Source organism: Vicia villosa, linkage group LG4, assembly GCF_029867415.1.
Source record: "Vicia villosa cultivar HV-30 ecotype Madison, WI linkage group LG4, Vvil1.0, whole genome shotgun sequence".
In the NCBI taxonomy this organism is placed as follows: domain Eukaryota; kingdom Viridiplantae; phylum Streptophyta; class Magnoliopsida; order Fabales; family Fabaceae; genus Vicia; species Vicia villosa.
In genome coordinates, this window is record NC_081183.1 from 106,932,054 (window position 1) to 106,959,813 (window position 27,760).

General features: G+C 37.7%; 1 protein-coding gene across 1 annotated transcript; it reads left to right on the plus strand.

Annotated features, from left to right (window-relative positions):
* The first annotated feature begins 24,853 nt into the window (after window positions 1–24,853).
* Window positions 24,854–27,252, plus strand: LOC131599439 (F-box/kelch-repeat protein At3g23880-like). Its single transcript, XM_058871788.1, has 2 exons — window positions 24,854–26,093; window positions 26,965–27,252. Exon 1 carries the CDS (start codon window positions 24,910–24,912, stop codon window positions 26,089–26,091), a length of 1,182 nt encoding a protein of 393 aa, XP_058727771.1. The 5' UTR covers window positions 24,854–24,909; the 3' UTR covers window positions 26,092–26,093; window positions 26,965–27,252.
* Window positions 27,253–27,760: the final 508 nt, after the last annotated feature.

A 27,760-nucleotide genomic window follows, 5' to 3' on the forward strand; every position in this document is an offset into this window, starting at 1 on the left:
GGAGCTCCGTTGGAGTGGTATATGAAACTCGAGAGGTCTAATGTTAGTACTTGGGGAGAACTTGTTGATGCCTTCTTGAAACAATACCACTACAATACTGCTATGGCTCCTAGCCGTGCCCAGCTGCAGAATATGTCACAGAAATCTGAAGAGTCCTTTAAGGAATACGCCCAGAGATGGCGTGAACTTGCTGCTCGAGTTCAACCCCCCTTATTGGACCGAGAATTGATTGATCTGTTTATGGGAACTCTGAAAGGGCCGTATCTTCAGCACATGGTTAGTAATACTTCTCCTTCCTTTTCGGATGTGGTCATCATTGGTGAGAGGGTTGAGAACTGTGTCAAAGCTGGTACCATTCAAGGAGTTACTAATCCTAGCAACTCAAGTGGTAATGGTAAGAAGCCGTATTCTGGGTTTGTGAAGAAGAAGGAAGGTGAGACTAGCACCGCTTCTGTTGACCAAAGCCGAGCTCCTGCATATTCTGCTGTTCCGCCTCCTTATTATCCGATGCCTTATGCTGTTCCTGGTCCATATGTCCCTCAGGCATATGCTGCTGCTCTTCCACAACCATGGATGGCACCCCAACAGCCTTTCGTACCACAACAACAAGCTGCTGCTCCTCAGAATCGTCAACAGAACCCTAGGCCTCAAGGTCAAAGGGGCCCACAAAGAACAAGATTCCAAGATAGGCGTATTGATCCGGTTCCGATGTCGTATGCCCAACTCCTCCCTCAGTTGCTTGCTGGCCAATTGGTACAACTCCGTGAACTGGGACCTCCACCTAGTCCTCTCCCTCCTGGTTATGATGTTAATGCTCGATGTGAATTTCATTCAGGGGCCCCAGGCCATACTATTGAAAAGTGTAGAGCATTCAAGTTGAAGGTTCAGGATCTCCTTGACGACAAACTTATCTCGTTCGCTCCTACTGGTCCTAATGTGCAGAATAATCCTATGCCTCCTCATGCTGGTACGACCAATGCTATTGAGTTATGTGAGGATCAGATCCTGGTTAATGATGTTAATGAGGTTAGGATGCCGCTAGCAGTTGTCAGAGAGTATCTTATGCAACAAAAGGTTTTGTGTGAACTACATGACTACTGTTTGCAATGTTCTTCTAATCCTGAGGAATGCACAAGGTTGAGAGAGGAAATCCAGAAACTAATGGATGAAGGTGTTCTTAGAGTGGAAAGGGTCGTTCCTGTCGAAGATGTGGCTACTCTAGAGATACCTTACTATCCTACTGAGGTGTCAAAGAATCAGGGTACCCCTTTGGTCATTCGTGCTCCGAGTACTCCCTTGGTCATTCAGGCTCCGAGGACTCCGTTGGTTATTCAGGTTCCAAAAGTTCCTTCGACTCCTTCAACCTCGTCTCTTGCTCCCTCTCCTGTGAATGATTCTAAGGCTGTTCCTTGGAGTTATAATGCCGTGTATATTCGAGGGAAGAAATATGATTGTCCTCCAGTGGGTAATTCGAGCATCACAAATATTACTGGCACTAGTGGTATTACCCGTAGTGGTCGGATTTTTGCTGCCCCTCCTCCGCCTCCTAAAGAGACCAATAAAGAGGCTGGTGCACAAGCAAAAGGAAAGCAAGTTGTTGTTGATCCTCCCGTAACACGTAATGCACAAGATGCCGAGCAACTCTTGAAGATCATTAAGAAAAGTGATTACAAAGTGATTGATCAACTTGACCAAACTCAAGCCAAGATCTCCATCTTGTCTCTCTTGGTGCATTCTGAAGCTCATCGTGATGCTCTGATGAAAGTTCTGGCTTCCGCTCACGTAACTCAAGACATTACTGTGCCTCAGTTTAAAGGGGTTGTGACCAACATTGCTGCTGGTAATTGTTTGGGTTTTTCCGATGATGAACTTCCACCTGAGGGTAGAGCACATAACAAAGCGTTGCATATCTCAGTCAAGTGTCTGGATGCTGTGTTGTCTCGAGTTCTGATTGATACAGGTTCTTCTCTTAATGTGATGCCCAAAACTACTTTGTTTAAGCTGAGTATGGATGGGGTTATGATGAGACCGTGTACGATGAGTGTCAGAGCATTTGATGGTTCTAGAAGGTCCGTAGAGGGGGAAATTGATCTGCCTGTCTTGATTGGTCCTCACATGTTCTATATTGCCTTCTATGTTATGGATATACGTCCTTCATACACTTGCCTCTTGGGTCGTCCTTGGATCCATGCTGCTGGGGCTGTGACATCTACCCTCCATCAGTGTTTGAAATTTGTTGTGAATGACAAGATTGTTGTGATCACTGGTGAAGAGGATTTGATAGTCAATAATCTGGCGTCATACCGTTATGTTGAAGTGGAAGGAGAGATACAAGAGACACCTTTTCAAGCATTAGAGATTGTGTCGGTTGACAAACTCCCCGTGGTTGAGAATAAGAAGGAACTCGGAGCACCCCTCTCGTCTCTGAATGATGCTAAGGCCTTCTTAGAAGCTGGCACTCCCCATAGTGCCTGGGGCAAGCTGATTGATGTTCATGAGAAGCGAGACAAGTATGGCCTTGGATATCAACCATCTTCTTCTACTCAGCTCAGCATAATTCCTGGAAAGAAGGTGATTCCTCCCATTTCTCAAGTGTTCGTCAGTGCAAGCACCAGTTCTGGAAGTCAGGTCCTCGCCGTGGATGATGATGATGAAGAAGACCTCTCCAGATTCATTTGCCATGCTGCGCCTGGACAGGAACTCAACAATTGGACCATCTTGGACATCCCCAGAGTCACTTTTATGGAGATGTAATTTTCTTGTTTCGATAAGTCATATGCTTCGCCCTAAGCATTTTGACCACTTGTATAAAGAAGGGCCCCCATGTTGTTTCAATTTGTTTAATATTGAATGAAAATCATATTTTCGCATGCAATTAGTGTTCCATTTCTTTCATTTTTGTTTTTACTTTAAAAACTTTTTCAAAAATGGCAAAGCTTTTTCCTTTTCTTCTTTTTATGTGTTGCATTCTAAGGCATAAATCATCCATCGTGCAGATTCGGCTCGAATTCCATCAAAAATGATAATGTTACAGTTCCACGTCTTAATATCCTTGAGAATCCAATTGACCAAGCTGATGAGGATAGTGGGGAAGACTGTGAAGTCCCTGAGGAATTGGCAAGACTTTTGAGACAAGAGGAGAAATCTATTCAACCACATCAGGAAGCCATAGAAATCATCAACCTCGGTTCAGAAGAAGCAAAGAGAGAAGTCAAGATAGGGGCCGCTTTGCAAAGTGATGTGAAGAGAAGGTTGATTGAGCTGCTTCGAGAGTATGTTGATATCTTCGCCTGGTCGTATGAAGACATGCCTGGTTTAGACACGGATATAGTTATGCACAGGTTACCGCTCAAACCAGAATGTCCGCCTGTAAAGCAGAAACCACGAAGAACTCGACCTGATATGGCTTTGAAAATCAAGGAGGAAGTTGAAAAACAGTTGAAGGCGGGTTTCTTATCTGTGTGTGAGTATCCTCCTTGGATTGCAAACATAGTACCTGTTCCTAAGAAGGACGGAAAGGTACGCATGTGTGTTGACTACCGAGACCTGAATAGGGCAAGTCCGAAGGATGATTTCCCTCTGCCTCATATTGATGTGCTAGTCGACAACACTGCTCAGTATTCGGTATTCTCCTTCATGGACGGTTTTTCTGGCTATAATCAAATAAAAATGGCTCCTGAAGATATGACCAAGACTACCTTTACTACTCCGTGGGGTACGTACTGTTATAAAGTGATGCCTTTTGGTCTTAAGAATGCTGGTGCAACATATCAACGAGCGATGGTGACTCTCTTCCATGACATGATCCATAAAGAGATTGAGGTGTACGTCGACGATATGATTGCAAAATCCCAAACTGAGGAGGAACACTTGGTATATCTTGAGAAACTGTTTGCTCGGTTGCGTAAATTCAAGTTGAGGCTTAATCCAAACAAGTGCACTTTTGGAGTGCGATCTGGAAAATTACTTGGTTTCATTGTGAGCCAACGAGGGATTGAGGTCGACCCTGATAAAGTGAGAGCAATACAGAATATGCCAGCACCAAAGAATGAAAAAGAAGTTCGAGGGTTCCTTGGGAGATTGAATTACATAGCCAGGTTCATTTCTCACCTCACTGATACTTGTGAACCCATTTTTAAGCTGCTGCGCAAGAACCAAGATATCCGATGGGATGATCATTGTCAGGAAGCCTTTGAAAAGATTAAACAGTACCTCCAAGAGCCACCAATCCTTATGCCTCCGGTTCCTGGGAGGCCGCTTCTTATGTACTTAACTGTGCTTGAAGGATCTATGGGGTGTGTGCTGGGCCAACATGACGAGTCTGGTCGAAAAGAGTGCGCCATTTATTACCTGAGCAAAAAGTTTACCGATTGTGAATCCCGCTACTCACTACTCGAGAAAACTTGCTGTGCTTTGGTATGGGCTGCTCGCCGACTGAGACAGTATATGTTGACTCACACCACTCTATTGATCTCCAAAATGGACCCGATAAAGTACATCTTTGAAAAACCGGCTCTTACAGGAAGACTAGCCCGATGGCAAATGCTTTTATCAGAATACGACATCCAGTATGTCACACAGAAGGCCATCAAAGGAAGTGTCCTTGCAGATCATCTTGCTCATCAGCCATTAGAAGAGTATCAGTCAATGAAGTTTGACTTTCCTGATGAAGATATCATGAAACTAGATGATAATGAAGGACCCGAACCAGGGGAGCGATGGACTCTCACGTTCGATGGTGCATCAAATGCTATGGGCCATGGTATTGGGGCAGTTTTGACTTCTCCTCGTCAAACTCACATCCCTTTCACAGCTAGAATATGCTTTGATTGCACGAACAATGTCGCGGAATACGAAGCTTGCATAATGGGTCTCGAAGCAGCCATTGATATGAGAATCAAGATCCTTGAGGTTTATGGGGATTCTGCCTTGGTTATACATCAAGTGAGAGGTGATTGGGAGACACGACATCCTAATTTAGTTCCTTATAAGGACTATATCTTGGAGTTGCTGCCCGCTTTCGAGGAAATCACTTTCAATCACATCCCCCGAGAGGAAAATCAATTGGCAGATGCTTTGGCTACTTTGGCGGCTATGTTCAGAGTTAGCTCCCCTAAAGAAGTGCCAGACATAACGATCCTCCGTTACAAAGAGCTTGCCCATGCATTCCCTGCTCATTGTCTCACTACCGAAGATGTGTATGATGAAAAGCCATGGTACTACGACATCAAGAGGTATGTTGAGAAGCAAGAGTATCCCGAAGATGCTACGATTGGTGATAAGCGAACGCTTCGAAGGTTAGCATCCAAATTCTTCTTGTCAGGAGACGTCCTGTACAAAAGAAACTATGATTCAGTTTTGCTCAGATGCGTGGATAGACACGAAGCAGAATTGATCATGCGGGAAATTCATGAAGGATCTTTTGGAACTCATTCCAGTGGACATTCTATGGCCAAAAAGATCTTGCGAGCAGGATATTATTGGATGACGATTGAAAGTGATTGTTATGTGTATGTGAAGAAATGTCACAAATGTCAAGTGTATGCTGACAGAATCCATGTTCCTCCAACTCCTTTGAATGTTCTGACATCACCTTGGCCCTTTGCTATGTGGGGCATAGACATGATCGGACGGATAGAGCCGCAAGCTTCGAATGGACACAGATTTATTCTTGTTGCTATCGACTACTTCACCAAATGGGTTGAAGCTGCTTCCTACAAGAATGTAACCAAGCAAGTCGTTACTCGCTTCATCAAGAAAGAGATCATATGCCGATATGGGGTTCCAAACAAGATCATCACGGATAACGGGTCCAATCTTAATAACAAGATGATGGCAGAGTTGTGTGAAGAGTTCAAGATTGAACATCACAATTCGTCACCCTATCGGCCGAAGATGAATGGCGCAGTTGAAGCTGCTAACAAAAATATAAAGAAGATTGTCCAGAAGATGGTTAGAACGTATAAAGATTGGCATGAGATGTTGCCATTTGCTTTGCATGGCTATAGAACTACTGTCCGTACTTCAACTGGGGCAACTCCCTTCTCTCTTGTCTACGGCATGGAGGCCGTACTACCTGTCGAAGTGGAAATTCCTTCGCTGAGAGTCTTGATGGACGCCAAACTCGAGGAGACAGAATGGATTCAAACGAGGCTTGATCATCTCAATCTAATTGAGGAGAAACGCTTATCTGCTATCTGCCATGGCCAGTTGTACCAAAAAAGGATCAAGAAAGCGTATGACAAGAAGATTCGGCCTCGAGAATTCCACACAGGTGACCTAGTCGTAAGGAAGATCTTGCCAATTCACACCGATCCAAGGGGCAAATGGACTCCCAACTATGAGGGACCATACATTGTGAAGAAAGCATTTTCAGGTGGTGCTTTAATCCTGACAAAGATGGATGGGGAAGACGTTCCGCTTCCAGTCAATTCAGACTCAGTCAAAAAATACTACGCATAAAAGACCCGCTAGGTCGACGTACCTAGGCAAAAAGAAGGGCATCCCGGCAAACCAAAAGAGTTTGGGCAAAAATTAGGGATAAAACTAAAAAAGAATAACCCGCTAAGTTGAAAACCCGAAAGGGCGGCTTAGGCAAAAAAGGGCATCCCGCTGGATTGAAAACCCGAAAGGGCGATCCAGGCAAAAGTTAGGGATTAAAAGCGAGAGGCTGCAGTCTGAATATCCTTCACAAAGACCACTATACGCCCTTGGCAGAACGGACAGATCAATCCAACCACTACCCTTCTGAAGCAAAGCATTGAGAGGATCGGGGATATGGGAACTGTAGCAATATCAGTTTTAGTGGAAATCCGAGCATTTCTCTTTGCCATTTCGCTTTTTGCATTTTATTTTCTTTTTCGCAACTACCTCATTTAGGAGTTGCTTCCTTGTACAGAAGCCTATTCACAGGCACTCCATCAATAAAATGATCTTTCGATGCAAAAGCTTTCTTTCTTTCTTTTTATTTTTTACGCATGCGAGATGTGATTTAATTCGTTATTAAACATTGCACTGAAAGCATGGGGGCAATAATCACAAAATCAAAACGAAACATGATGTTACGTAAACATAAAAGTGCTCGAAGGGGCACCATTTGCATCCAAACGTTGTTTTCTGTGCAGGTTGCAGGTTCTAGCCATCATCTTGGCTCATGATATGTCACAAAGGTCATCATCATCCCACATGGAAGTTCCAGAGTATAATTCATCAGTACTGGTAAGCATGGAGCGCCTGAAAAGGTCCATATTCCCCTTCAATCTGGCAGACAAAGAATGGTCCCCCAAAGAACTCATGATTCCCCAAGCAGTATAGGATGTAAGGAAAGTCGAGTAAAGTCACTTCCTCCCCAATAGAGTTATGTTCTAATCCTCCACACAGTTGCCAATAATCTTTGGCACTATGAAGCTTCCAACGCCCACCACAATGGCGTCTCAAGATCACGGGCAACGGACCCCAATGATCCTACTCTTCTGTTCCACCAGGGCCTTTATTTGGCACTCTTTGCATATAGAATCCATTGCATACAGCATGGCATCCTCAAAAGCGTAGCATATCCATTACAATGGATCATTACGCCGTAAAAACTCAAACATGCATACAAAGCATAAGCCAGATAATAGGAGCCAATGTTGAATCAGAACAATGACCCATCCTCTCAAGTTGTTACCTGTACGAACTTTGCCTGATATCTCCTATCATACTACAAACACTTCCTACCACGGTGCCGATGCGAGGTATCTTCAACCTCTGATGAGTGTCTGACACAATGTCTTCTTCCGTCCCTCGATGTCGATTCGATGTTGAGTCATAAGATCGCTACGAGATCTTATTCCTTCCCAAAGTGTGGAAAATCGCACGAGATTTTCTTTCGATGTTGAGTCATGAGATCGCTACGAGATCTTATTCCTATCCAAAGTGTGGAAAATCGCACGAGATTTTCTTTCGATGTTGAGTCATAAGATCGCTACGAGATCTTATTCCCATCCAAAGTGTGGAAAATCGCACGAGATTTTCTTTCGATGTTGAGTCATAAGATCGCTACGAGATCTTATTCCTATCCAAAGTGTGGAAAATCGCACGAGATTTTCTTTCGATGTTGAGTCATAAGATCGCTACGAGATCTTATTCCCATCCAAAGTGTGGAAAATCGCACGAGATTTTCTTTCGATGTTGAGTCATAAGATCGCTACGAGATCTTATTCCTATCCAAAGTGTGGAAAATCGCACGAGATTTTCTTTCGATGTTGAGTCATAAGATCGCTACGAGATCTTATTCCTATCCAAAGTGTGGAAAATCGCACGAGATTTTCTTTCGATGTTGAGTCATAAGATCGCTACGAGATCTTATTCCCATCCAAAGTGTGGAAAATCGCACGAGATTTTCTTTCGATGTTGAGTCATAAGATCGCCACGAGATCTTATTCCTTTCAGTCCTGATGTTGAGTCGTAAAATTGCACGAGGTCTTATTCTTTCGATCATTGTTTCATACAACCATTCTCTTTGAAAACCCTGTATTGGCACTGTTACCGCGTTACAAGCTATCACCGTTCAACCATTACTCACCGCAAATATTTCCATCAGAAAAACAAAAATCTCTTTCCCCAGCAGATATCAAATAAGGATAACACTTACACCATCTTCTCTTCAGGACAAATTTCAGGTCTTGATATTTAATCTTCTTCCACCTTGAATGTTCGAAAGGCTAACGCCAATCTCACCTTCAGGTTTAAGACGATTAAATAGGGGCAGCTGTCATACCCCAAATTTGTCCTACCCTTTAACTTCTAACTGGCTTAGGCTTTACATTCATGTACATACATCACCTAGGTCATAACTCACACGCATGCATTCATACCATTGGTACTATTCAAAGATTAACAAGGAGGAGCTTTATTGCAAAGAATTGTTGATCAGAAAATAAGAAGACTGAGGTACAATCATGTGGGGCTATGTTCCTGGAAGCTCCTGGATTGGGGTGTCTCTCTGCTTCAAATCAGGGCATTGATTAGAGGGTACAAGCTTGCAAATCATCTGGTTCTTTAAATCAGGGTTTCTTTGACCAAAGTCAACCAGTTGACTTTCTGGTCAACATTTAATCAGAAGTGGCTTCTATGTGCGGAAAACTTCTCATACCGACTATGTGGATGTGTTTGTTTGACTGGATATGAGCGGAAGAGATTTAATCGGGAATTTCATCAATAGTCGGAAAAATCGGAACAGCTGACTTTTGGGTCAAAATCGGGAAAATTATTCAAATATTGACTTTTGGTGGAAAATTAATCAAGGAAAGTCGAAGAACGGATAAAATCGGGAGTTCGGCAAAAAGTTGGGAAAAATAGAAAAAAGGACATTCCAACACTTAGAAAAATTTTTGATGTCTTAAATCTTGTTGAGCAGTCCATTTCAGCACCGGATTACACGTGGCAAACGGCATTTTTCGGAGAAATTTCCAACATCAAAGTTGTTCCTCTCATGGAGGAGAACAACTTTGTAGTTGGACACTTTTTCATTTGAAGCTTGTATGAAGAGTTAAAGTGGTGTGAAGTTGCTGGAAACTCATTTGAACCAAGGCACAATCCAGGTCACAAGGCAGGTCATGACCTGGCATTTTCACAAACACATGGCATGCCAAATCTCCAGTCACTTTTAGAGCTGTACAGAAGTGAGGTGAACGAAAACTTGGTATCATTCTCTTCTTTGCCATGTCATCTATCCATAGGAACAAGAATTGGGACAATTGAGCAAATATTGAGTGAGATACAAGCCTTCAAAGTGGTGCCCCAACCCTGACCAAATTCTGCAGGCAGCCATGACACAGAATCCTGGACGCGCAATGCATTTCAGCAAACACATGGTGGGCCAAATGTCAAGGACTATTTCTTCCTCCACATGTCTCTATCCTAAACAAGCCCGGTTCTAAGCTATTCCTTGCCATGTCCTCTATCCAATGAGACCAGTATCACTGATTTTGGACATGTATTGATCGAGATAGAGAGGCTCAAAGTACCACTCTCGCAGAGTCACGTTCTGGCCATACGCATGGGACAGCATCTTGCTGGGCGTGTGCAGTGGTAATTGCATGAGTTCAAGGCCATTTTTCTCATACTTCCAAGCCTTATCTTGAGATATTTTCAACACCAATCTTGTTCTATCCCATGCCCTCTTCGATATGACACCATTTTTGCATCATTTCACAGCCCATGGTTTGAGATATAAGTGTTCAAAGTAGGCACCACAGCATGAAGAAAAAAGAGTAAAACAACACACAATTGCACTACACACACACTAAAGCCCCACATTGGAAAAATGAGAAAAAGTGTGCTGCAAGTCCCACATTGGGAAAATGAGAAAGAGGCATTGCAAACTAGCTCAAGTCCCACATCCAAGAATTGTGAATCACAAACCAATGGTTGCCTATATAAATAGAAATTCATACACCACATTCTCACTCACTTCCACTCTTCACTATATCACTATACCTCTCCCTCTCTCTCTCTCTCTCTATCTCTCTCTCCTCTCTCTCTCTCTCTCTCTCCTCTCTCTCTCTCTCTCTCTCTCTCTCTCTCTCTCTCTCTCTCTCTCTCTCTCTCTCTCTCTCCTCTCTCTCTCTCTCCTCTCTCTCTCTCTCTCTCTCTCTCTCTCTCTCTCCCTCTATCACACTCACCTCCAAGCTCTATTCTTCACCACCACCATTTTGGATTCAAGAAGCACCGTTGGTTTCACCACATCCGCATATTGAAGGGACTTTGAGGCTCTCTCTCTACAGCTTAGTCCAAGACTCTTCCACAAGTAAGATTCACAAACCTCTTTGCATATCATGTAGCAAGCTTATGCATATTGTATCTAAACATTAGGAGCCTTGAATTATCATCTCTGTTTGGTGTGTAATGTTGACTCCCTGGATGTTTGAAATGTGCACTTGAACTATGCATAGAGTAGGAATTAATTGGATGCCATTAGTGATTGTTTTGATGAAGTTTTCATTAGCTAAAGCTTAAGAATCCCTTCATTCTGCATGATAGAGCGAGTATTATAAAAAATCGACTGCATTTTTGGAATCAGCACGAAAAATCGAGTGGGAAAGAGGTTCTGTTTTTTAGTTCTGGGCAAAAAAGTTTTTCCGGCGTGGTGGGGCCGCCGGAGATGGTGGTGGTCCGTCGCTGGCTCCGGCGGAGCTTTCATGCAGCTCCATGCAAGGCGCTGATGTGGCAGCCTGCCATTCGCTCTCCCTCCAAGGAGCCTGGGCGCTGCATTTAATTGTGGGGAAAGGGGAGGGACGCGTGTCAGCTTTTGATTGATCCATGGTTTTTTTGTCTTGTAGTCACTTAAGTGCATGTGACCAATTGATATATATGTATGCATGTGTTCATGTAAAAGGAAAGAAAAGCCATGATACAATAAATGCTAGGCTGTAACGTAACAATAGGGGGAATAATGATAATGCATGTGATCTGGGCCACGATTTGGTTTCAACTATCTGGGCCCATTTTCTCCTACTGATTGCACCCCCCATGTATCAGCGCACCACAAGCTTTGTGAATTTGGGCCTTGTGCGCGGACTGCTATCCCCACCCCTCATTTTTCTGGCCCAGTTTGCCTCAAATGCCTTTTTAATTCTTTTTAAATCACTTGTGCACCCCCTCGCTGTTAACAAAAACAAATGAAAAATGGTTTTTTTTCTTTTATGCTTTTAAATCTTTTGCAATTAAAAATTCTTTTTTCTTAAATAAATTGACAAAACATTTCTCTTCCATTTAGAGTTTTTTTAGATTTTTAGTTAATTGTTGTTTCCTTGAATTTTGATTGGTAGGTAAACCATAAATAAATAAATAGTTTTCTTTGTTAAACCAAAAGTAGTTTTTTGGATTGATTGAGTGTTCATTCCATTAAATAAAAACTCCAAAAATGTTTTTCCACTAATTAGAATGTTAAGCTTTTGACTCTAATCGTTTTATAATTCAATAGTTCCCATTGCATGAAAAACCATAAACCAAATAATTTGTTTTCTTAGTTTAATTCAAATTAGACTCTTGCATGAACAAAATGACATAGTTTAGGAGTAATTCTCATAATTGTTTGTTTTGGGTTTTGTATAGATTTAATTCTTTTATTTTGTGAATATTCTCCTTTGTGAAGTGTCTAAAATACCCTTGGTCTTTAAATATCACTTACATCCTTTTAATTGTTTTTCTTCCCTATTTTCTTTTAGAACTAGAATAACATAGAACTAGAAATAGGCTAGTCTTCCCCTTTTTGCATTCTTTTTCCTTTTATAACCTTAAAACACTCTAAAAATACTTGAATAAAATTCCCTTAAAAAACACCAACCAAAAAACACTTCAAAAGGACCTAATAAATGTTCAGACTTAAAACAAAAGTGAGGAAGTGATGCGAGATCTGGTGGTAGGCTCTCGTCATCATGGAATTACCCTAAAAGACACAAACCAATTATTTCTTTTTCTTTTGCCTGCTTGGCACCTAAGGGCACCGTTATCTCCGCTCCATTGCATCCTAGGCTGTCCCCTTATGCAAGAGCGCGAGCGTTAACTCCGCCCAACTAAAAAACACAAAAACAAACAGAAAATCTTTAGCCGAGCTACGGTAACTCTGATTCCTGAAAAGGATACGTAGGCAGCGGGGTAGGGCCCGTGCGAGTACAACTCTTTATTTTCCCTACATTCTGCATTCATTTCGCATTTAGACATAGACATATTAGACACCCTTTAGATAGAAACAAACATAGGTGGATACCATCGAGTACGATGGGCGCGAGGGGTGCTAATACCTTCCCCTTGCGTAACCGACTCCCGTACCTTGATTCTCTGGTCGCAAGACCCTGTTCTTTCCTTTGTTAGGTTTTCTGATATTCCTTTCCCTTATGGGATAAATATATTGGTGGCGACTCTGTTCATTTTTCGCGAGCGTGCGACACCCCCACAAAACCAACCTATTTATGCCCCAAACAATGCCCTCATTCTAAAAACTCAAGGAGGCTGCTACAATGCCCTCATTCTAAAAACTTAAGGAGGCTGCAACTGAACTCTATAAGATCTCACAAACTAAATAAACTCTACCAATTACAATACTAATATGACCTTAATATAGACAATAAAACGGATACCATATATGGCCTCCCTTTGACTTACACTCACAACATACACCTTACCCAAGGGCTAAATCGGGACGAACGTTACGTACTGCAGATTTTGAAACAACTTGAAAAACCAATGTAAATCTTTTAGGCTTGACAATAGTCCCGCTTACAAGTAAACTCTACAACTTTTATTTTTTATTCTCATGAAATGCGCAACGACTCATGTTTGGTTATTTTCAACTATTCAACCTACAAAACATAAATTCAAAAATGCATATGCTGAATTCTTAAGCAAAACTCTAGGAAGCACAAAACCGCAACACTGATGATCCCGACAATACAAAACAATGTATCATAACTATCATAAACTATTACTCATAAATTTTAGTATAAACATACATAATCCCGCTGTAAAAGACAAGAGTGTCGCAGAAAATAGGTAACACAAACAGGAAAATTCTAGGATTAGAGTTGCAGTTAGTAAAGTTATGCAATCAAATTCTTACCAGTAACAACACATAAAGCAACAAAATTCTACTATGACAAAGAGCTCTAACCTGAAAATGCAGTACCTTCAAGTTCCAGAATTCAATTTCAAAATCACTTGAAAATCATATATCACAAATTTAACAAAGGAATCACTACCTCTAACATAAAAATGGTAGATAAAGCAAAAAATCAAAAATCATAGTCAACATTAAAAAAGTGGTAGTTGTAACATCCTGATTTTTATTAATTATATTTTAATTATGTTATTTGGTGTTTTGTTAATTATTTATTTAATTTAATTATTTGGTGGTATAATTAATTAATTAATTTAGTGTTTTGGTTCTAATTAGATTAATTAGACTATTAGTAATGATCTTACCGAGCAGATCAGATGGCCAGCAACAATGAAGGTTTGAAGTTCCGAGCGGTTGAGAGGGGAAAAAGGTGTTGTACCTGTAAGGCACTCCGATGCCAAAGTAAGTATATATTCCACAAGGTACAACAAAGTGAGAGATTTTTGAGGTAAGAAAAGATTACCTTGCCCTCTGTATGTAGAGGGCTATTTATAGGATGTTTTTGGAGCGGGTTAGACTCCTCCTTCTGGGGCGGATATTTAGGAGACGCGTGGACTGGTTGTTTACCGAGCACGAGGAGTCCTTGTGGTTGATTACTTGGCAAGTTTGCCCGGTCCGGTCGGATGGAAACCGCCACGCGTGATCTGGCGCATATTGGGCCGAAGGCGGGAATGGCCCAATTGATTGGATTGGGCCGGTCCAGAACAAGTAATATTATGAGGTAATATGTTAATGAGCCTAATTAATGGAAATATAAGGATGGTTAGTAAGTGTTACTAAGTCCAATTAGTGAGAAAAGAGTAGTAAGGAGGTTAGGTCATTATCATAACATAACTTTGGTAAGAAGAGAAACGAAGAGAAAGAAGAGGAGAAAGAAGGAATTGGGGAAAACTAGAAGAAGTGGGACTTTGATTTTAGGTAAGGGGGATAAATCTCATTATCTTGAATATATATGTATTCAATGTGTAGTAGTATAATATGTATTCATCCCTCTCAATTTCATAGATTTTCATATGTTAGGGTTTATGTTGAATTCATGGGATTTGTGCTATTAATCATGTTGGATGATGTTTGTTTGTGAACCAATGATTAGGAACATGTTTAGTAACCATCTTATGTGTGTTAAATTGTGGTTTGGATGAGTTTTGGTTGGCAAAAATCGGATTTGAGTTGATATTTAAAGTGCTAAAAACGCACAGAATTTTACTGTTATGGTGTCTTCTGCTGGGCGAGCAGCGGGCAAGCGGGGCTTTTTATGATCAAGCTACTGACTTGGAGCGTCGGGCGAGCCATTCCTTTCATCGAGCGAAAATGCCCTGTTTTGTGAAAATTCAAATGTTCATTACTTTTGATCCGTAGCTCCGTTTTATGTGTCGTTCGAAGCGTTAGGAAGTTAATGTAATTATCTATATGATAGGATATAATTGGTAGCACTTGATGAATTAATTATGATGTTGTTGCGTGAATATCATATAATTATCTTTATGTGCGTAGTGAATTAGTGAATTGTGGATAACAATTGTTGGGATAATAAATATGGTATGATATTCATGAGTGTGAATGAATATATGCTATTTTAATGTACCTTGTGGGGGATAATTACTTGATGTATGTTGGTTTGGTTGGCACTTGATGAATTAATTATGATGTTGTTGTGTGAATAACATGTAATTATGTGTATGTGTGTTATGAATTGATAAAGTATGAATAACATTCGTTGGTATGATATATGGTATGATATTCATGATGAGTGTGAATGAATATATGCTAATTGAATGTATTCCTTGTGAATGATTATTTGATGCATGTTGTACAATTGGTGGATAATTTAATGTGTTGAATTATTATGGTATGCAGTATGTTAAGATTGTATGGATAATCTTAATTGCATATGTTTTGGTGATAATTGTACATGCATACATGATGGATTTGAAACATAAGCGGTGAAACTTTTGGTTCACAAGGTGGCTTTGAAAGATAAGTGGTGAAACTCCGGGTTCACAATGCTGGCTTTGATCCTTGTGTGGAAACATAGGCGTGACTTTGTTCCTTTGTGGTTCGGAAGCGGTGAACTAAAGGTTCATATTTTTGGAGGGCTTTGATCTTTTCCGGATCTGAAGCGTGACTCTGGTTTCGATCGGGAGCGGTGAGCTTGTTACTCACATGGTACCACATGCATAGAGTCACATTAATTGCATCCAAGTCGCATTATGTGTTATGTGATTGTTTGAGCTGGTGTGGTTATTTGTGTGGTAATCTTATTTGTGTGTATGTAATAATTGTGGAACTTATTTAATTTATGAAGTGTGGAGAATGATAATGCGATTGTATGCTATGTTCATTGGACATATATTATGCATTCATTATGATGTAAATTCTCATCCTTCGGTTTGAATGATGTTCATTGTGACATCGTGCAGGTTCTGACGAGTAGTGAGCTTAGCCGAGGAGCTTTTGGTTTATCGTTTTGAGTAGGTAGTGAGCCAAATGCTCTGGTCATGTAACACTTGGGGGTTCATTTGAACTCATGTTTTTAATGTTTGGATATTGTTATATTGTTCATATTTGGTATGATAATTTGGATATTGTCATCTTGTTCATATTTGGTATGATAATTTGGATATTGTCATCTTGTTCATATTTGGTATGATAATTTGGATATGTTTGTTGAAGACCATGTTGCCTAGTTATTGGATTTCATATAGCATAGTTGATTATGTTATTTTGAATTTTGTAGATGAATATAGTATGGGATATATTCATTGAAATTGTTTGATTGTAATTGTTCTTCCGCGTGCGATATGCATACTAATGAAACATGAAGTTTTCAAATTGTGTTATAAAATGGTCAGTGCATGTTTGTATGTTTTGTTTTGGGTTTTCATTGCGGTGAAAACAACATGTGACGCCCTTTTGTTTATGCATTTTACATACTCTGTGATTATGTATGAAATTATTTGAGGTTAGAAAAAGGGTGTTATAGTAATTACCAGGAATGCTAGAGAATAGAGATTCACGTCGATGCCACCTTTAGAATGAAACAAAAGCAATGAAAAACAAACTATTCAAGATAGAGATTCACGGCGGCGCCATTGAAACAAAGAGGAAGAAGACGACACTATTCACCATGTTGAATTTGAGATTTTGAAAAAATGAAGTGAAACTCCTAGAAGGGTAGTTTCAAAATTTTGAAAATTGTTAAGGATAACTTTGTAACTTTGCCTTAAATGTAACTCTCCGTGTTTTTTCAATTTTGCTTTCTCTCTCATCTATCGCAGAATGATATTTGTGAAGCTACTTGGACCAGCTTTTCATTTTTAGTCAAAAAATCATTTTTTAATTTAAATCATCTAAAAAAATTTGAAACAAACACTTTTAAAGTAGTCAAAAATGATTTTTATACAAAAAAAATGGATTTTTTTGAAAAAAAATCTGAGACAAACGCAGCTAGGTAATGAAATGTAGTATCAGGAAATGATGATAAAATACATTTAATATTTTTTATTGTCTTAAATTATTTTAAAATTTTATTTTGAATTTTTAGTGTTTAATTGTCGTGCTAGGTAATGAAATGGTGAGACAATTTGTATCACTGAGTTTTTTTTTTTGTGTAAGCAAGGATATATTAATGTAGAGAACTAAGGGTTCTCAAAACCTTTTTACACAAGAATGGGAAAACCACGCCAAATGAGAAATTACAAATCAATTAGAATTACGAAAGATATAACAAAGGATCTTTGTTAAATTCGTAAAAACTACAAATGGCATGAGTAATTTCCCCTATAAAACTCCATCTCCAAGACAAAGATTTTATACCCCATACCGTATTATTCACATTCCAAACTTCTTCTCTAAAGCATATACCATTCCTAGCTAACCAAAGAAACCAAATAGTAGCTAACCAAACCACTCCTATTTTACCTCCTTTCACCTTCTTTTTTTTACAAAAGAGGGACCAATCCATGAAACTTGATAAACAATCTTCTTCCATCTCAGCCACCTCCTTTCCTATCCAAACCGCCACCTCCCTCCATACTAACTCCACCGAATTACACCCGAAGAAAGAATGTTCTCTACTTTCCGGATCAATACCGCAAAAAAAACATTTAGTATTTTCCAAAGACAAAGCAATTTTGCTATGAGCTAATAAATCCTTAGTTGGAAGCCTATTAACAAAAATCCTCCAACCAAAAGCTTTAATTTTGAAAGGGACCTCAATCTTCCAAATCAAGGCTAAAGCGTTATCATTTTTATTTGGCGGACCATACAAAATATTTCTTCCCGCATAAATGCTATAACAAGAGGCAACCGAAAAAAATCCATCAGTCGAATGGTCCTAAAGAATGCCATCCTTCCTCTCTAAATCCACCCCATACCCATCAATGAAATTACGAAAAGAAATAAAAGTCGATCTAAGAAAAGGTTCGGTTAGATGAAGAGAATTAATACCACAATTTCCCCACTTCCAAAAACCATTCTCCCATTCTCCCATCCACCCATACCCGCCACCGACACCATCTTCAAACTAGACACCAAATATAACTCCGGATATTTTTCTTTCAAAGAAACCTCATCACACCATCTCGCCTCCCAAAATGGAATCGTATAGCCATTACTAATTTTAAACCGATAATGAGTCACCAAAGGGTCGGTATACACATTCTTCCCCACCGAAAAAAGATCCTTCCACCAAATAGAAGAAGAAGAAATAGATGAAAAAGATAAAGTACAAGGAAACATACCTCCAAAAAAGCTCTTCATAGCAATGTCACCATAACGAGATTTCAAAATATTATACCACATCGAATTGAAACCTTCTAAGATCCTCCGCCTCCACTTGTTAAGAAGAGCCGAATTGAACACCAAAATATTTTTGATACCGAGCCCTCCTTTATCAAGAGGGAGGCACACATCCTTCCAACTCACCCAATGAATCCTCCTCTTATTTTCCTCCATCCCTCATCCCCAAAGGAAATTACTTTGCATTCTAGTAAATTCCCTAGCCACACAAACCGGCATTTTGTAAAAAGACATAGTAAAAATAGTGAGCGATCCAAGAATGGATTTCAAAAGAGTAATCCTTCCTCCCAACGAGAGGAACCGATTTTTCCAACCCGATAGGCGCTTCTTCATCTTTACCAAGAGAGGAGTCCAAGAAGAATAGCTCCTAGGATTACAACCAATAACTATACATAGAAAAATGACTTTACTTTCCTCCACCCTACACGATAGAGCAAAAGAGGCGGTATCAAGGAAACTATTATTCATATTAATCCCGATCAATTTACTCTTATGATAATTAATACCCAACCCCGAAGCTAGCTCAAAAGCTTTTAACACCACTTTAATAGCCCAGACTTGCCTCCAAGAACCTTCCCCCACCAACAAAGTATCATTCGCGAATTGGAGAATATCAACAACACTACTACCATTTATCCCCCTCCATATAAATTCACCAATCTCATAATATTTCCTCACAAGACCCTCTAGACCTTCGACTACAATCACAAAAAGGAAAGCGATAACAGATCCCCTTGCCTTAAACCTTTCTCCACCACAAACTCTTTTGTCGGGCAACCATTTACTAATACAGACATATTACTTTGGAAAACCAACATTTCCATCCACCTCTTCCACTTCATTCCAAAACCCATCCTACATAACATGTATCTAAGAAAATTCCAAGAAACTTTGTCGTAGGCCTTCTCGAAATCAACTTTAAATAAAAGGCAACTTCTCCCCTCTTTCTTAGCAAAGTCCACCAATTCATTTGCCACCAAAACCCCATCAAGAATATGTCTATTCGGAATAAATGCACTTTGACAAGTAGAAATAACCGAGTGAAGTACTTTTTTCAATCTTCCCGCCAAAATCTTCGAAATATTTTTATACATACACCCCACTAGACAAATTGGTCTATATTCATCCAAAGAAGTCGAATTTAGAGACTTAGGAACCAAAGTCAAGAAAGAAGAGAAAATAGCTTTGGAAATTCTTCCTCTGGTATAAAAGTAATTGATGAAATTCATAAAATCATCCTTAATGATGTACCAACTTTTTTTTATAAACAAGAAAGAGTAACCATCCGGACCCGGGCTCTTTGAACTACCACAACACCAAATAGCTTCCTTAATCTCCTCTTCTTGAAAAGGGCTTTCTAAGGTAAAGTTGTCTTCGAGAGAAATACTCTTGAAAGCCACACCATCTAAAAGCATTCTATCCGCATCCACCTCCTTAAATTTGTTTGAAAAGTGCTTTGTCACTTCTTCCCTAACCTCCTCCACCTTCTCCACCAAACCCCCTTTGGAGTTTAACGGGTCGATATGATTTCTCCTTCTTCTTTCCTTCACAACCTTATGGAAAAAACTACTATTCGAGTCTCCTTCATTTAACCATTTAAGCCTTGATTTTTGGACAAGCGTGTTTTCTTTTAGCCGCAAATTCAACCAAAATCTCTTATTGGATTCATTCCTACTATTAAGAGATTCACCAATCATATCCTCCGACAACTCCTCCAATAAAGAATCTTCAACATTAATATCCCTCGCGATCCCCTCCACCTCCAAATCTATTTTTCCAAAAACTGATTTATTCCACCATGCGAGTCTCTCTTTAAGACGCCTAAGCTTTTCTTTTAGCACATAATCTCCTCTTCCTTCCACCTCTAATTCTTTCTATTCCTTCTCCACAAACGGGATAAAAGAGTTAAGATCAAACCATTCATCATTAAACTTGAAAGGTTTGGGACCCCAATTAATGTTGTCAATAACCAACCAAACAGGACAATGATCCGATATCTCTCTCTCTCCCCCACTAATTGACCCACCACCTCCCATCTATTAACAATCACATCCGACACTAGGAACTGGTCAATTCTACTCATAGCCATCCCATTCCCGCTATACCACGAAAACTTCTTCCCTTTACACGACACATCCACCAAATCAATATCATCAATGAATTTGCAAAAAATATCTGACCCATTATCCACCTCCCTCCCCATTCGCCCTCTCCTCTTGCTACTATTTTTAGTCGCATTGAAGTCCCCACTTATAATCCATTCACCATCCAAGAAAGAAGTCTTCGCTTTCACTAAATTATCCCACAACTCTTTTTTCTTAAAAAGAAGACAAGAAGAGTAAACATTCACCACATAATAAATGTTATCCTTCCAATAAACTTTTATACCTACGTACCCTTCTCCTTTAAAACTATGAGTAACATCCACCCTTTCCGTCCTCCATAAAATTAATATTCCTCCCGACAAACCTACAGAGTTAAAGAAAGAAAAACCAACCTCCGTATTACTCCACATACTCTTTGCCACGAAATCCTCCATATTAGTCAATTTTGTTTCTTGGATCAACACTATGTCCGCATCTCCCTTCTTTATGATATAACTAATTCTCCTTCTCTTGAGGGCATTGCCTCCTTCTCAATTATAAAAGAAACAATAATCATTTCGAAGAAGATGCTTTCTCCTTCCTTGCTTGTTTTCTCCCTACCTCCTCTTTTCTATTGATAAATAATTTGATTTTTGGTGTATGTTCAATTTTTATCCTTAAACAATTTAGTATATTCAATGGTATTATTCCTGCAGCATAAAATATTAGTACTGTTAAATTTTATTTTATTTTATTATTTAGAATAAATGTATCAAAATAATTGATTGAAAAAAAGAGAGAAAAATTGAGTCTTAAACATAAATATGCTTTTAAGAGTAATTCAGGAGAGACATTTTTTTAGTGATAATTGACAAAGGTGTATCATACTAACAAGCACCTTCTTAAAACTGAATGAATGTGTTATAGCAATCTCATATATATATATATATATATATATATATATATATATATATATATATATATATATATATATATATATATATATATATATATATATATATATATATATATATATATATATAACCGACATGCTCATTTGTCATCTCTCATTAAAATCTACTATGCTATATTACCACTTTAGAATCAATATCCACTTATAGTTTTTGAACCTATGACTATAACTGATAATGAACCAAATCAACTCAGAAATAGTTCGGAATTAGGTTTGACAATTAAATTATTGAACTAGGTTCATGAAGCAAATAAGCTGGGTATAGGGATGTCAACGGGGCAGGGAATGTTCGGAGGATGCTTTCCCACTCCCCGCCCCCAAATTTATTCCCCATCTCTAATCCCCGCCGCGGGGGAATATTCCCCCCCATCCCCATTCCCATCCCTAATCCCCGTCGCGGGGGAATATTTTCCCCCATCCCCATTCCCACAGATCCCCACAGAGATCGAATCTTAAGAAAATTCTATACTTTTTGATCAAACTATGACACCTGTATTTCGTTAATTTTTTTCCTTTAAAAAAAACAAATATATTTTGCATCTTTCTTTTTTTTTAAATTAAAATACATCTTTCATCAATAACAAATAATAAAAGAAAGAAAAAACACTTGTTGTTGCTAATATTTTTTCTGTAAACAATAATAATTATGCTTCCGCTAATTTACTACCATAATATTGTTGTCGCCCAGCTCAAGTGGTTCATTATGATGAGAAGAGATGAGATGATGAATGGAGGAGATAAAGATAACTGAGAAAAGAAAAGGAGGGGACGATGTGTTTATTATATGTATTGGGTGCACTTTACTAGGGTTGAGTACTTGAGTAGTAAAACAATACATTATGCAATAAAATATAAAAATAAAATGACCCACTAATGAATCTTCAATTTCTAATACATTAATATTTTTTTATGTAAAATTATATAATATATAAAATATAAAAGTTACTCCCTCCGTTTTTTATTATAAGTCGTTTTAGACTTTTCACACAGATTAAGAAAAATAATAATTGTTGTATGAAAATGAGAAATTATGAAGGTTTTTACAAAATTATCCTTCATTAATGACATGTGGAAGATAAATTTATATAATTGAAAGGAGAGAGAATAATAAATATTTAAGGATATAATAGGAAAAATAGCATTAATTATTCATTGGAATTGTAAAGCGACATATATTAAAATACAATTTTTTTCCAAAACGACTTATAATAAAAAACGGAGGGAGTAAATAATATTGTCGAAGTCGGGGAATCCACCGGGCGAAGGGTACTTTCCCAATCCCCACTGCAAAGTGTCATCGGGGGAACTTTTTCCTCCATCCCCACGGGAAAAAAAATCCCCAACTTCGGTGCTCCGAACAGATAATTCCCACATGGATCCCCATTAACAGATGGAAATTGACATCCCTAGCTGGATATGAGCTAAAAATTAAGTTCGTCAACTAAATGAGTTAAATTTGAACTATACATAGTTCGACTAATTAGGTTAATGAGTCAACTCGATTATATGAGATGAATTATAGTGTATGGAAAATACAATTTTCTTATGAAAAACTCAAAAATAATATACCTTTATTAATTGGATGTTATTTACTTTTTAAAATATAAAATTGTCACATTTATTTACTAATATGTAATAATAATTCCTAATTAATAGGTTAGATGTATATTTCAAAACACAACCGTTACAAAATAAATACATAATTATTATTTTTAAATAAACACAATCGTAAAAATTCACAAAATATTTAGTGATAAAATGGTAACATACTATATTTTTTGCATATATAAATTCATAATATATGAATTCTATATTCATATGAATTTTGTATTCCTATGATATTTTTTACAATTTACTTATTACATTCCATTTTTCAAAAACTTTTTCTTTTTAAGTTTTTCAAAAATTTGTCAAAGATTCCTTATAAAACGTAATTGTGTTTAACTTTTATTTTCTATTAGATGATAAAATTATATAGTATCAATAGAACCCATAAATTCACAATACAAATAATTTAAAAATTATAGGCATACCCGATGGGCCGAACCTATTTTTCTGACGGACCGACAAAATATTTACTTAAATGAGAGATATTAGAGATCATATGTTTAATGGCTTCTGAATTACTACAATATTCAACTCATTAAATCTAATCAAATTATTAAACCAATATATTTTTTGGTGTATAATATGTGTTATTTTATAATATTTGTTAATAGAAATTGTAAAATTAAAATTATAAACAATTATAAAAATTATAGGCATGTCCGACGGGGCATGCATATTTTTCCACCCAAAAATATGTATATCCTAACAACTATTACAACTTGATAAATTAAATAAATATTTGTATAACAATCAACATTAAAAAAATTTTTCTTCTGTTAATTCGTATAAATTGTTATATATATTTTTAATCATAATATATAATATTTATATCGATTTTACACAATCCGTATAAATACACGGATCCTTTACTATAATGTTAAAAAAACATAAGTATAAATGATAATTAAAATAACATCTCTTTGCTCAACGCTTCCAATACATCTCTCGGTTCATCTATGATTATGTTACCTGCAAGATTTTGATATAAATTATTGGATCATAATTTCGCTCTTCGTAAATGAGCTTATTTCCCAATAGCTCAACCACAAATAAAAGTAATAACTTTAAAACACCATAACATGAAAAGCAAAACTATATAAGAGTTCAAATAAAAAATAAAACTTTTTATAATAGGTTTATAAGTTCAAATCAACAAAAATAGAGTTGATATAAAAACACAAAAAAAGAAAATACAGGAAACAAATTATAAAAACATGATGTAACTGTAAAAAAAATTCGAAAACGGCTTAAGCATATGTTGTGTTTAACTTATAAGAACCAAAGTTTTAGATTTTGGAGAAATCTCAACAAAGTAAGAAAAACCTAAGAAAAGAAAATAAAAATCTAAATAACGTTATATCTTTGTTTCACAAGTTGTTGGAGACAATTTCAAATCAGTGGAACGGAACAATGTTTTGGCAGAGGATGGTGGAAGATGGAAATAACGGCAACCGAATGAGACACCACATGACTACTGGTCTACTGCCGTTTGCTTAATTAAATGGATAAAACTGCTTTGAATGAATGAATAGAAAACCAAAAGGTCTTTTTTTCTCTCATTTTCCAATGTCTTTTTCTCTTGAACCGAAAAACAAGTTGGAAATATAATAGGTTTTGAAAAAAGATTTTATGTCAGATTTAATTAATTAATTAATTAATATAATTATGGTTGTAGTTTATTTTATTATATTTATTTATAATTGAAAAATCGAAGTGACAGCTTAAAAGGGCTACTTTCTACTCTAATTTCTGTTTCTGTTTCATCAACGGCGCTCCATTTCGCAATGTCGCCGGCAGTCTTCCCCGACGAACTCATCCGGGAAATTCTGTCACGGCTTCCTGTGAAAACCCTAATGCAAATGAATTGCGTCTGTAAGTCATGGAAATCCCTAATTTCTAATCGTTTCTTTTCCAAATTGCACTCTCATCGATCTCCACGCAACACACATCTTGCATTAGTTCCATATTGTAACAGACCTGACCAGGACATGGACATCAGTGTCATTCCTTTCCCCTTAAGTGGCTTGTTAGATAATCCATCAATCTCCATTGCTAATCCTGAACACAGATTGGGACGTTTGGATTGCCGTGAGATGGTTGGTTCTTGCAATGGATTGATATGCTTGCTTAGTTTGTCTGACAAGTATGAAAGGACATTCCGTTTTTGGAACCCTGCCACCAAAAAGATATCTGAAAAATTAGGGTTGTTTTGCAATGATTCATCTGATTTTTTCAGGTTCGCATTTGGTTATGATAATTTAATGGACACTTATAAGCTTGTGGCATTCTCTGCCAATCAGGTTAAAGTTTTCGGTTTAGGTGATAGTGTTTGGAGAAATATTGAAAGTTTTCCGTTTGTTCCTTTTGACGTTGAGTCTACGCAACTCCACTGCCATCCGTTTGTGAATGAAGGTGTTTATGTGAGTGGTACTATTAACTGGTTGGCTATTCGAAGTGTGATTGATTATAAATGGAAAGATATTAACATTGAGCAATTTGTAATTGTTTCACTTGATCTGGGTACTGAGACATACCGGCAGTTGCTACCACCTCGGGGCTTTGATGAAGTGCCTTCGGTTGAGCCGGCTGTTACTGTGTTGATGGATTGTTTATGTTTTTCACATCATTTTAAGGGAACACATTTTGTTTTGTGGAAGATGATGGAATTTGGAGTTCAAGAGTCTTGGATTCAATTCCTTAAAATTAGTTATGTGGATCTTCGGATTTATCATGGAGTTAGTGAGTCATTTGAATATCATTCTCAGTTGTTCTTGTTTCCGTTGGGTCTTTCGGAGAGTAATGACACATTAGTACTCGCAAGCAATCAAGAAAGCTTTGCATGTGAAGAAGAAAAAGCGATTCTTTATAATTGGAGAGACAATAGAGTAGAGCGGACTAGATTTACTGATGAAATATTGTGGTTTTTTACAAAGGGTTATGTTGAAAGTTTGGTTTCACCATGTTGAAAGTAAGTTCTTATTCACTTATTTTAATTGGTGTATGTTTTTTTTTAAACTCCTGGCCATCTTGTAACACTAGATGGTGTGCTAATCTATCTTGTCAATTGTGAGCTTGAGCTGAATATCATAATAGTTGTGGTAGAGCGACTCTTTTGGTCTGCGAGCCGCTGTCAAGAATAGTGGTTGTTGCGGCCGCTAGTTGTGGCCCCAAATCGCTATCGTGTCTGCTATCAGGGTTTTAGGCGAAATTGCTCAAATCCTTTTTTAAAACCATTATCATTTTTAAGGGTGATGATCTCTTTAATTTTATGTATTTTTCTCAAATCCTTTTTTAAAACCATTATCATTTTTAAGGGTGATGATCTATTTAATTTTATGTATTTTTCTATTTTTGAGTATTTTGTTTACATTTTGACATTGTTTTGCACTAATGGTTATCTTTCTATCTTATATAACACCGTTGCATTTTAATGGATGCTAAGCAACGTTATGTGGGATTACTTTGTCTTTTTATGATGGAAGTGTTTATAAACTATATTATCCATTGAAGGATTTAAAAATCTATGGATTGAAAGAGTTTGTTTTATTTTATATTATTAGAATTAGGACTAGATGATGAACCTTTCATTTCCAAAAGAATATTCAATATCTGTGGAATGCCCTTTATTTGGTTGTTATTCAGAGTATTTTTATAAATTGTGTGATTTTATTACCATGTTTAGAAAAAGGTTATCTCTGTTGCTTGGATGAATCATTATTGAAGCTCATCTGGGTCTTATTCTGTTCACAAAGGAATATAACTGCACTTTTGAGAAATATGCATTCATCATTATTTTTGTTTCTCTCTCCTGTGTAATATGGGTGTGTTCTTAATCATAGGACCACAAGCTCAAATTCAAGCACATCTGGGTGTTATTGATAGCCGATCGCGTGGCAGGAAGAAAGGCGAAAAAGGTTTATTAGAGCTCCATTTTCTTTTGTTTTAGTATTTTGAAATTGCTTTGTAAGCATTTCTAGAAATTTACCACAAAATATTTGTGTAAGTGCCAATGGAAGTCTCTAAATAGTAAATATGTAAGTGATTTAACCACATATTATCTTTGACATTTTGGTTTTTGCTCTTGTTATCCATCATTTTCACACAATTGAACTCCATTTTATCCATTAGTGAAGCCTATGTACAAGATCCTCAGGGACTAACTTCGATATCTGCACATTCCTTTATTTGATCATTGTGCTGCTGATGGTATTCTGTGCTCTGCATTCCAAGCTTGGAGTGTTACTGTATGCAATTTCATGAATGCAGGTGTAGTATATATGTATGATGTGCTTATGTCAATGTAGATGTTTGTAACCAGGGAGAAGCTTGCTTCGCAGGCTATTATGTCACGCTCACCTAATTCTGTTAGGCTGTATGCACGAGTATTGTATTATTCAGCTCCGGGTCACTATAATTTTTTCGATTTGAAATCATTTTCCTAAAGATGCTTTTCAATCAGTGAGTTTTTGCTTATTTGAGTTCTTCTGTGATGAAATATTTGTTCAATTATTTGCTTTTCACCATCAGAAACTGCCATATTTTCCACATAATGGTCAATCAACAATGCTACTTGTGCCATCATGCGTGCTCTTTCTCGTTAATTAGCTTTGTTTGCAGTTATGAACAATTTTATGT

What these genes read in the sequence shown, in the direction of transcription:
- LOC131599439 (XM_058871788.1), top strand. Translation starts at nt 24,910, where the DNA reads ATGTCGCCGGCAGTCTTCCCCGACGAACTCATCCGGGAAATTCTGTCA.